General features: G+C 36.0%; 2 protein-coding genes across 2 annotated transcripts; one reads left to right on the forward strand and one right to left on the reverse strand.

The window, feature by feature from the left end:
* The first annotated feature begins 468 nt into the window (after positions 1–468).
* LOC113311775 (nuclear speckle splicing regulatory protein 1-like) lies at positions 469–5,394 on the forward strand. The gene is made up of 7 exons (XM_026560590.1): positions 469–750; positions 908–979; positions 1,239–1,272; positions 1,442–1,661; positions 2,727–2,991; positions 3,799–3,859; positions 4,550–5,394. The coding sequence occupies exons 1-7, from the start codon at positions 469–471 to the stop codon at positions 5,155–5,157; spliced, it is 1,542 nt and encodes a 513-aa protein (XP_026416375.1). The 3' UTR covers positions 5,158–5,394.
* Positions 5,395–7,278: 1,884 nt separating this feature from the next.
* LOC113287084 (cysteine-rich and transmembrane domain-containing protein WIH1-like) lies at positions 7,279–8,163 on the reverse strand. Its single transcript, XM_026535753.1, has 3 exons — positions 8,020–8,163; positions 7,695–7,884; positions 7,279–7,588 (listed from the first exon to the last, which is right to left on the reverse strand). Exons 1-3 carry the CDS (start codon positions 8,033–8,035, stop codon positions 7,549–7,551), a joined length of 246 nt encoding a protein of 81 aa, XP_026391538.1. The 5' UTR covers positions 8,036–8,163; the 3' UTR covers positions 7,279–7,548.
* Positions 8,164–12,342: the final 4,179 nt, after the last annotated feature.

Below are 12,342 nucleotides of genomic sequence, written 5' to 3' on the forward strand. Positions count from 1 at the left end.
TTCTTACAATTTCGACACAAAACGAAGATAAAAATAAGATCAAATGGACGCATCATTCTTCAGGAGCATTTTTAGTGAAAAATATTTATAATTTTCTTATAAATCAGGAACAAGATAACGACACTATGGCTAATTTTCTATGGAAGAAATTATGGAAAATTAAAGTAATTCCAAGAATTAAACATTCTCTCAAGTACAAGAAAATGAATAACATCTTTTCAGATTGTGCCCCTTTACAAGAGCCGTTTGTTTGGTTCATCTTTAAGCCATATTAATAATCCCCTTTTCACACTCTATAAGTAATTGGGTCAAAAATTGGATATAAGATTCGAATGTTTCTCAGATATCAGATAAAATTGCTACCATACTCTTGTTTATTTAGAAGCATAGATGCTCAATGGTTTTCGAATAAAAGGATCCAAAACCGACAATGCTGATATAGCAGATTAACAAGTTTTTATATTCAACATGTCAATTACGTCTTTGCGGATTCCTTTTTCTAGAAATGGAGTTTTATCTAATCAAAATTGGGCGTCTTTAAACACGGATCATATACTGTTTATAGATGCTGCTTTCAAGAAAGAAGACTTATCAATGGGATTCGCGTTTACTTTATTTTTAGTAGATCAAGAGGAATTTATGCATATCGAAGCGGGTTCAGATAAAGCATTGACAACAGTTCATACAGAAGCAAAAGCAATGCTAAAAGCTACATCTTGGTTAAGAGATACTACCTCCGTTTTAGGAAAAGTGATACTTTCACTTTTTCATTTTTTCCTAAAAATAGGCCAAATTGAAAAAGTGAAAGTATCACTTTTCTTAAAACGGAGGGAGTAATATTTTATCTAGTGTGTCAGTGGTCACAGATTGCAAAGGTATTACTGATTCCATCAATATGAATTGTAAGGCCATTCCTTGGAAAGCTGAAAATACAATTAAAGAAGTTGAAGAGATCTTGGAAACGCTCCCACAAACTAAGGTAAGATACATAAACAGAAACACACAATTCGACAGTGGATACTTTAGCTAAGGAAGCAAGAATCAAAAGCCTTCAACGTTTTTTTATAAATCGAGTACATTGTCCAATGTTTTTAATCAAGATAACATGGTAAACTTATTGTACATATTACTTGACCTATGAATTTTAACCTTTTCGTCGAAGTAAAAAAAAGTACCTGTTATACTTGAAAGTGTATTCAAACATCTAACATTAATGTATGCAAATCTGCATGATGTAGGACGGGACCCGAGCTGACATAAAAATAATTCTCGGTCAGTATCGGTCAGGATCACCGATACGACCTTATCATATCTGCGAGGACCGATACGATATCCGGTACCGGAGCCACGGAACCACGGATTAGGATCCAAAGTCCAAACATTGGACTAGGAAGTAAGGAACCGGTGTGAACTTTTGCACCTCGATATTAATAACGAATAGGAGGGGATCCAGATTCCAGACTCCAGAGAGCCCTGGTTCCGCATTTGCGAATTCCTCTTCATATCTTTTTGGAGAAAACGAAGAAACCATCAAAAACTTTCAGACTGAATGATCCAACAATCGACAGCGGAGAGAACAGAGAAGTAAAGATTCCAATGTCTGGACGAGAAGGTCGTGAATCAGATACCAAGCGTAGTTCCCATCTCGAAAGAGAATCAAGGTTTCTTCTTCTTCTCTGATTCCTTTATACATATATTTGAATGATTTGTATTACATTCAATCGTTTTAATTGCTTGGGGTGTTTTCATATCGTAGATATTCTGGGTAAAATGTGTGTTTTGGGAGTTAAGAAGAAATTTAGGGTTTGAAAACAAAAAATTGCTGTTATTTCACAGTTAAAACTTGAGAATATATAATTTGTGTAGATACCCTAATGTCTATAATCACTGCGAGAACAGCTCAGCTGATACCAACTTGTTTTAATTGGAATATCCCGTAGTTGCTTTGATAAGTGCACTCAAACAACGCTACTGCTCGAGTTGAGATGCATGTTGCCAGTTAAACTCGAGAAGACTAACATTTCATACATACTTTTACCTTAAACCTTAATTGCGGAAATCTATCTGCTGGGGTAAACTAGGTATCAGTAAGCTGAGTGTCAGTATGGGTGATGCCATTTTTTTTGTTAGTTATTGATTTATCTCCCTTCTCCCACTTTATCTATTGCATAATTTGCATTTACCATGTTCGAGTGAATGTTGTCCTTCATGCTCAGTTTGTGTCTAAGCACTACTCAGATGCCAATAATTTTCATAAAGTTCTCCACATATTGTTGTGTTCTTGATGTACAAATTACACCAACCAACTGTAATGAGGTGCTATTTTCATTTGACCTATTGTGCAAGTTGTTGTACAGCTAACTGAAAATTGTATAGATGCTTAAATGGTACGCCAGTAAGCATATCTAGCTTAATACCGCCGGTTCTTTTCCTTATTATTATTGTTATTATTATGTTGGTTATAGCATGGTGTAGTTATTATTGTATTCTTCTCAATGGGAGAAAACAGAAGAAACTATGCAAGTCCTATTGTTGCTTCTCTAATCGCTAAAGTTCAGTTTTTTTGTTACCATCCTTAGTGCTTTACTTGCACAGATGGTTTTAATATCCTCTGAACCAGCCTTCAAGTTGTTGATACCTCTTCTAGTTCTAAATTTCCTTAGTCGTTTACATTAATGTCGTTTCATCTCAGATTCGCTATAAATTCTTAATTGTTGTATTGCTAGCTCCAAGAGATCAAGGAGAGATGGCAAGCCAGCAACAGAGAGAACGTCTTCTCATAACTTGGATGGTGAGGAAGGTTTAGATCAGGATAAAAAGAGTCACCGGGGATTGAAGGATGCTTTACCTCTTGAGACTGCACATGTGCCTGAGTCGAAGATTGAACCTGATAACGTGAACAAAGAGTTGAGCAAGAGTGCTGATGGAAAGGTTGGCGCCAAACATTCCTCTGGGGCAACTGAGATCCCTCGACCTGGATCATTTTTTGAGGTATTTTTCCTTTGGTTAAATGTGTTAGGGGACTGGATATGCCTAAGCTGTGAGACCACCGACATTGTCTTAGGTCGTACAGTTTTACCTGCTTGGTAACCAAGATACCCTCTACCAAACACTGATTAATGAAGATATATCTCACTTGAAAGAGATTGGATAATGACCTCCTCTCTATGATGCAACAAAATCTCGTAGCATTCCATAACCAACAGTGATACATGTTTGGTCAGCAGTTTCAGCTTCTGCTTTTTGCACCAAGGTTTCAACCTTATGACAATGTCGTTTAGATGTTTTTAATGATGTTTATTCATACATTTGAGTGACGTGTAAGTGCATAAAGTATGTAGTTTAGAAGTAATTCAACTGAATTTTTGTCAAAAAATTGGTTAAATGTTACTTGTGATATGCTAAGAATCACAAATCTCAGGTAAGATAATTGGAAGCTCAGATGAGTGATAATGCAACGTATCACTGATTACACTACAAATTTATATATTTGTGAGGGTGATAGTGTTAAAAATTAACAGTAGATAAACCTGATACCAAGCTTACACATTTACATCTAGTTTTAGTATGAGGGAAAAGATCAATGTTTTTCCTTACCAATCAGCTCATCCGACATTTCTTGCTAAAAATTTCTTAGCGATGCATTTCCGTTGATTCTTGCAGTGGGTTTGGTTTTTATTAGCGTATCTCTTAATTTTCTTATCTAGTGTATTGGGTTTTCAGTTGTTGAAAAATATGCCTCCAAGTGCTAGTCCACATATAGTAATCTTTGCCTGTACATATGTGACATAAATACAGCACGATGAACCTGGTAGTGCGGCACAAGGTGGCCGAAGGTTTAGTCGCAGAGATAGTACTGGTATATCTTCTCATCCTCCTAAGCCCATCAATTATTATCTCGTCATTCACGTCTTAATCTTTTATTTTCTGCACCTGCTTATCACTTTTGAAAGACCATCCAAGTTATATTGTACATAAATTTTGGAAAACAACAAAAAGTTAAGTTTCAATAGTAGAAGTGATTTCTAGGCCATGTGATTCAAAATGTGATGGATATACCATTTAGTTAGTCCACGGCATGAAGCATAGGGGTATGTGCCCTGCACCTGCTTATTTTCTGCACCTGCTTATTTTCCGCACCTGCTTATCACTCTTGAAAGACCATCCAAGTTATGTTGTATTTCTTATATTGTACATAAATTTTGGAAAACAACAACAAGTTAAGTTTGAACTAGTAGAAGTGATTTCTAGGCCATGTGATTCAAAATGTGATGGATATACCGTTTAGTTAGTCCATGACATGAAGCATAGGGGTATCCTCTTAAGGTTCATTTATTTAAGTATTGGGGTCTGACTTGTCTGGATTGTTTCACCTCATAGTCATAAAGATTCTAAAAAAATTCTGCCCAGGGATATGTGCTTATAGAAAAAGGATGACGACATCATAAATTCATTTATTTTATTTAATTTGATGGCCAGGATCTTGTTTCCCATCATCATTTGTTTTACAAGGAGTGTTCTGACCTTTGCTTTGCATTTATCTCAATAGATCATGGACATGTCAGCAACCCGAAGGACAGGTCAAGTGATAGGAATGGAAGAGACAGGAGAACTGTGCACAATTCGACACAAAGAGGTGACAGGGCCCAAGGTCGGAGAGATGATAAAGTTTGGCGTCACGACGGATACGTAGAATTGGAGTCAGATAAACCAACCCCCGCAAGGAAAAGGCCAGCATTCCAGGAGAAGAAGATGGAACCAGAACCCAGCAATGCTGTTGGTAGAACAGCAACTACAGAATCTGCTAGGGCTGATCGTCCTCCATCTGGAAATTCAAGAAAGGATGAAAGAGGAGACCGCTCTTACCGTGAATTGGACAGATCTGAGAGACCATTCACTTTAGACCTAGCTGTACCACATAATAGGACTGGGTTTCCTTCTAGAGAGCGAGAAAGGTATGGTGGCAGCAGAGGTGGATATAGGGGACGAGATGGGCTTAATGAAAGGCATGGGGAAAGGAATGAGTATCGTAGTCGGCCAACCAGTTTTAGAGCAGAGAAGTGGAAGCATGATCTGTACGATGAGGCTAACAGAAGTCCAACTCGGAAGAACGAAGAGGATCAGATTGCGAAGGTTGAAGCTCTCCTGGCTTTGTAACAAATTTTCAGTTCATTCTCTTCCATGTTATCTGTAAGTTTTTTCTTTTAGCTTTTTGATAATCTAGTGGGCGATGTGATTAAGAAGTTGATATATTTTGGTTTCTGCACTGGTGATGAACCAAAATATCCCCACTGAATTATTCCAGTTTTTTGAACTGATATATTTCCATCATCCATTTACTTTAGCGGCAAAAGTAACAACTCTCTTCCATCAAATGTGTACTCTGATTAATTCTTTATAGCCATCAAGGATGAGTTTGATCCATATGAATATGCTTGGAAAACAAACGGTATCCGAAAAAAAAGATCTCTGGTTAGCGAAATGATCTTTCTCAAGTTAACCAAGAGATCCAATTTGGGTCTTCTTGGCTCCATTATATGAGTCAAGGATCCAATTTATCACATTCCCAGATGTGATCTTCAAGGATCCGCAATCAACTACAGGTTAGAGACGATAAGAATTTATTATAAACAATTTGACTTCCATTTAATTCAAGCTCAATAATGCAAGTCAAAATTCCTCTATTATGCAAGAATAGATCTGTAATTGTTAATGAGTTGATCACAAGAAGCATACGAGTTTCTACTACAAATAAAAAAAACGTTAGATCATTAAACATTGTTAATAAACCTTAAGCACCAGCTTCAGGAGATTCAGACTGCATCCTCGGTTCCTCGTTCGCATTCCTAAAGACCTGATCCCAGCCACTACCTGGGTTTGTATCCAAGTAATCATATGGAACTGCAGTCTTCAGACCTGGCCGAACACCACATCGGGTATCAACAATTCGAAACGGAACAGAATCACCTTCTTCAACATAACTCGTTTCCAACTCTTCCCAGTCGAATAACAGTGGCAATGTGAAACAAGAAAGATTTGGCATTACTTCTTAGATAGCTTTGGAGTGAGGTGGGTTTTTGCCGAAAACATCAAGGCTAGCATTTTGGAGTGGTCTAACAAGAAGAGCAAACACATAGTGAAAAGGATTTGGGGCCTTCTTCCTTTCGCAATTTGGTGGAACATATGGAAAGAACGTTATGACCGACTTTGTAGAAACTTTAGAAGAACTATTAGTCAGTTGATAATATCGGTTAAGTGCACTTTGTATCATTGGTCGTTGAATACACCAGTCTTTTTTAAGGTTACTCTTTGAGTACCTTAATATGTAATTGGGATGCTGTTGTCGGAAACAACTAATTAATTTGTATTCTCTCCTTTAGCCTTCATCTTTTTGATGAGATCTAAATTTTAATTCATTTTTGTCCTTTTTCTTTCAAAAAAAAGAAAAATCAGAATTTAAAAAAAGGGTTGCGTATCCTACATGGATTCAGGCGTCTATATTCAAACACATTCCATCGGAGAAGCTAATAAGTGTTGTTTCGCAAACCGAAGGGAAGGAGTTCGCAGGTTGTAGATCTGCGTGAGATAAATCGTATCAAGTGCCGACAACAGATTAGCTAGCATGGTTCTAAGAGTAGAAAGAAGCGTTAGTATTAGAATTTTGTTTGATTCATGAGTCAAATCAGTTTGACTTTTATTTCCTTTTACTTTTATTCCCGCCCTGTTTTGAGGTAATTTATCTTTGCTTAAATGTGTTATGGGACTCAATACTATACACCCAAGCTCTGATACTACTGACATTGTCTTAGATCGTAATGTTTTATCTGCTTCGTAACCAAGATTCCCTCTACAAAACACTGATAAAAGAAGATACATTGTGAGTAGTAAATAAATCGAAAATGCTAGATTCACCATGATTTTGTCACAGTGGAATCACCACAAGACACAAGGAAAAAAAAAAGGGGCCCACAGAAAATAAAAATTTAGCAAAATTTAACTTCTTCTACTTTCATCTGCACGAAATTTAGCAAAATTTAATATGAACAATGCAGTACAAATGTTGCAATTGAACTTGTTCCTTCCGAGTTGTTTGTCTTAACTAACAAATAAGAAAAAAGAACACCATTAGTATAAGTTCATCTACGAAGCTTTCTTACAAGAAGTTGTTGAGTGTTTCAGGAAATAAGTTTGGCATGCGAATTTCGCTTTTAGTTCGTTTTGGTTATAATGGAGCAGTTCATTGGACTTGTTATTCAAACGTCTAGAGATCCCAGCAAGTATTCACTTCACGTATCAATCATAGCACGTTGTGAAAGAGTTCTATTAAGAGCGGGTGAAACATTATACTTGAGATTTATACAAGTCATAGAATTCCAGGACCATTGACAACATATAGCATACACAGACATGCACTAAACAATAACTGACAATCTTGATACAGTTAACACACTCATAAAAATAAAGCAATGAAAATTCTTCCTCCAGAATCAATAGAAACGTTGCAGGTGCCAAGCATGATATGTCTGTAATCGATAGGGAAGAATTTGATTAAGAGCAAGAACCCAACTGCTCCGTACACCAACAAATACTGCAATTTTCAAGAGAAAAAAAAATACAAAGAATAATTTTTAAGAATCTGATAATTGACTTATTAATTGAGAGGTAAAATTGGTAACAGGATGATTTTAACGTACCATTCTTTGAGTGCAAGACATCCCTCGGGCGATGCGCCCCTGTCTGTGGTTGCTCCAGGCGCTTGAGATTGTTGTTGACCTGCATACTCAGCACCTGGATATCCGGGAGGAGGTGGTGCAGCAAAGGCACCAGGTGGTGGGTATCCCTCTACTGCTGGTGCTGGTGGACACGATTGAGGAGGGTATGCAGCTGTGATGAATTCAAGAAAAGAAAACAAAGGAAAATAAGTATCAGGGAGGAGTAAAACTCAAGAGATAGAGCCGAGACCAACCTTGAGATTGAGCCATGGTGATAATGAAGTACTGAAGAGAAACAGAAACCAACCTTGAGATTGAGCCATGATGATAGTGAAGTACTTACTGATGAGAAACGGAAACTAATGTTATAGACTTGTAGTTGAGGAGAAAGATGTAGTTTGGATGTACATATTTGTAGTTTGGATGTACATATTTATAGAGAAACATATACTTAGCGGGGAACCTAGTTACTAAGTTCCCGAATTATAATTCGCAAATCCATTCCACCGAATCCGTACGTATCATCGGTACAATTGAAACCTCGATTCAGTTTTACGAATTTCCAATTCAAAACGAATTATACGCGTACTTATAAATTACCGAATCATACAGCCAGTATAATATTTTGTCACCTCGTCACTAAATTGTTATTTTTTATTATATTTGTGATTTTCAAAATCTAACACTACCAATGTACATGCAATTTGCTAGTTGTAATGCACACATCATACATATGGTTCATGTAAATTACTGAGTCATAGTACCTAAGGGAGATTATGTTAGAAATGACTGTTTTACAGGTTAATATATGTCGAGTTTTGTATTCTGAATTCATATCTTTAAAGCGAATTTTATACAAGAAGCGTATGCCGTTCCGTATTACTGCTGAATCACAAACCGTTGACCGGATTTTTGACCGAATTTAATTTTTTTTCAAATTTATATAATATTCGTATGCTTCCAGTTCTGAACGCTTCCTATATCCCGAATTGCTAAGGAAACGAAGGAATGAAAGAAAAACATGTTACCCGCCTTGAAGACCAAAGGATACAGAGTGAAGTTCGTACCCATTTCATATCACTATGAATTGAGTTGTAAACTAAACGGAAAATGCTAGCTTGATCGACAAAAAATCCCGACCAAAAAATCTCGCTTTTAATAGATGGTTAAGCCCATTTTACTCGTTCACCATCCCAATATTAAGAACTCGTTCACCATCCCAGTATTAAAAACGCAGCAGGAGTTACCATTTTCCTCTCGAGATGAAAATCTGGAGAAACTTTCAATGAGTATATCACTTCCGAAACTAGACTAGGAAGGAAAAAGAAGAAATTTTGGACATATACTGAATTTATTTTTGTTTTGTAGTGGTTGTTACATCCACTTGTAGTTATGCCGGACATGAGTAGCCTACACAATAATAATAATAATAACTAGATGACTGCTGTCAGGGTGGGACGATCGACCGAGGAAATCGACACGAAAGTATCATTTTTCCTGACACGGTGCAAAAGTATTATTTTCCGTGACACGTCGCGAAAGTATCACTTTTCCTGACACAATGCGAAAGTATTATTTTTTCTGACACGACGTGTGAATATCATTTTTCCCGACACGGGGTGAAAATATTATTTTTTCTGACACGGGATGGAAATATCACTTTTCCTGAAACGGAAAATTAGCCGATGCATAAACCAATATATGGCTGCATAACGTGTTATGCATCCTTTGTGATGGTTTGCATAATGGTTATGCAATCAATTTTTGAAAATTGTACCTAAACTGAAAGTATCACTTTTTTGAAACGGAGGGAGTACATCGTTTTATTAGCTGCAACGGAAAATAAGTTGATGCATAAACCAAAACATGGCTACATAAAGTATTATGTATCCTTTGTGGTGGTTTGTATAATGGATACATTAATTTTCAGAAAATTGGGCTAAAATGATAAATACCTCCGATTCCTCGTAAAAATTCTAAATTGAATTCGGAAAATGGATCATTTGTCCAAATATTTTTAAAACATGTTTCTACCGGACGAGTAAAAATTAGTATAGATTCATCCTGACTTAAACTTAAAAAATAGCGAGGATGGAAATTAAAAATAAGAAAATTAAAAATAAGAAAAAGTATTTGAAAAATTGGTAAGATGAAAGTTTTACATCCTGCCAGTTTTTACATTCTCATCTATTTAAACGGTGTTAAATTTTACATGTTTTTCACACAAATTATCGTTATTGGGTTAACCAATCAATTTTATGAATTTAATATTGTTGTTTGTACTCATTGCGTAAATACGTAGAGTTAAAGAGATACTAACATATTAAAGAATCTTGTATTAAATATACGTATACCAGGCTTAATCTCAAGGGTAGCATTCTTTCACTCTTCAATTATTGGTGAAAGATAAACTCTCATGGCAGAGGTGATCCACCACATTAATTCGTAAGACTAATCAAAGTCTAGTAGATGATGGTCACTTGTGGTGGCCTGGTAACCAAAAGATTAGCTGTCTTGGAAAATTGTGAGCCATACTACAAACAGACTACAAAAGCATCAGTGTTGTTAGTTAGATCTGTCATTTGGAGAACTCAGACCATGATCTCTCTGTAGATATACTTATCCACAAATGGCACAATTCCTTCCACTTGATTCTGGATGCAGTAGTATATACAAGCTACAGTAGTGACGCCACAAACCTATGATGAGTGATATCACTCAGTTTTTGACACGTGACATCAGTTAGTACGTAGTATGATTGATATATAATATCATACAGCTATACAGAATACGACATTTTTTTTTGAATCATACAAAAAAAATTCATGCATATGGAAAGAATCTTAATTTTCCACTTGAACAATTATTCATGGGAGAAAAAAATGATAGTAACATCTGTTAGATTTTTTTGTGTTTTGAGCAAAAATCATGGTTAAGGTAATTCTTGTTTATTTTAAGGTAATTATGATTTGCTATAATATGTTTTATGACATCTTTAGACAAATGCTATTTCACACTACTTTGCGGGATGATTTCCCGCAAAAACGACTTCTTTGCCGTTTGATGATTAAATCAACGGTTAGATTCACATTCAGGAAAGGACCCATCACTTTCAGGGAAGGACCCATCACTTTCAGCATGGACCCACCATTTCTCCTAAAGAGTCCAAGGTTGTTAGATCTGGGTTTTAGCATGATCTAAGGATAAAGAAGCCGCTTGAGTGGGATAATTTCCCGCAAGGTCGTACGGGATAGCACTGCTCGCATCTTTATAGTATTAATCATGCATAAAAGACTAGTTTAAGGTTAATGCTAGATAAGGTTGAGTCTAAGCATGACATGTCCTTTAGCTTGACATGTCATATGAGGTGTCTAATGTAGCCATGAGGCGTCCTCCAACTCATGATGAAAAGGTTGGAGTAACATGTGGCAGGCATGACTAGGACTCTCTTTTAGCCTCATAAGTTTTCCTTAAAAGCAAATCTGTTTTCATTCCATAATGAAGTAATGTGAGGAAATAGAAGTTGATAATAAGTCATGAAAGGTTTAGTGTCTTGAGTGTTTCCATTTCCTTGTTCTCAACCTGATTATGTATGAACTATATGTAGTGTTCTTGCTCTGATACATGATTTGCTTTGTACGAATTCTTTTTTTTCAACAATCGTCAATCCTTTTTTAGGTGTCCCGGCTTGCCACAATTCCAGCAAGCACCTTTTGGTTTGTCTCTTTTGTTTGGTGCATTATTACTGTTTTCATCATGTTATCGTTTATGAGATTTATTTTGGGATTTCTCTACTACAACATGAGCATTCGTATCAACTTCCGATAATTCCAGTTCTTCCGTTAACCTAGTTACTAAGTTCCCGAATTATACTCGTATAATTCGCGAATCCGTCTGTGTCGACCAAATCCACATGTATCATCCGTACAACTGAAACCTCGATTTAGTTTTACGAATTTCCAGCTCAAAATGAATCATATACGTATTTACAAATTGCCGAATCATACGGCCAGTATAATATTTTGTCACCTCGTCACTAAATTATTATATTTTTGATTTTCAAAATCTTATCAGGGAAAATATCATTTGGTCATTTTTTAGGTGGTCCCAAGTCTGTTCTTTTCTTTTTTGAAAATAGAAATATATTACTGGAAACAGAGATGGGTAATCAGTTGATTCAGTCTCATTAGGAGCGAACTCAGATAAAGTTATTCTGCTGATGACTGAATCTGTAAGATTAGTCTCCTCTTGAACTGATACAAGGTTTGTACTTATATTATAAGATTCATAAGCTTTGACAATGTCAAAAGAAATTATTTGAATTAAATATAGGTATTTTACAATGCTATAAATACCTAGCCTTACCAACAAATGAAGGCATTCAATTCATCAAGGAAACCGAGTCTTAAACTTATATCTCTTTAATGTCTAGAACTTAAGTATTAACTTCAACTTGAGTTCTCTTTATTACTTTGGGAAGCATTTAAGATCATTGTAACACCACTAATTAATACAATTTCATCACTCATTACCCGGTGGACGTAGACAATAGTCGAACCACGTAAATCCTTATGTCTCTTGATAACTTAGTAGCACTTACATTATTATTGAGTTCGTCATTATTAGTATT

The sequence above is a fragment of the Papaver somniferum genome, chromosome 1 (assembly GCF_003573695.1).
Source record: "Papaver somniferum cultivar HN1 chromosome 1, ASM357369v1, whole genome shotgun sequence".
NCBI classification, from domain to species: domain Eukaryota; kingdom Viridiplantae; phylum Streptophyta; class Magnoliopsida; order Ranunculales; family Papaveraceae; genus Papaver; species Papaver somniferum.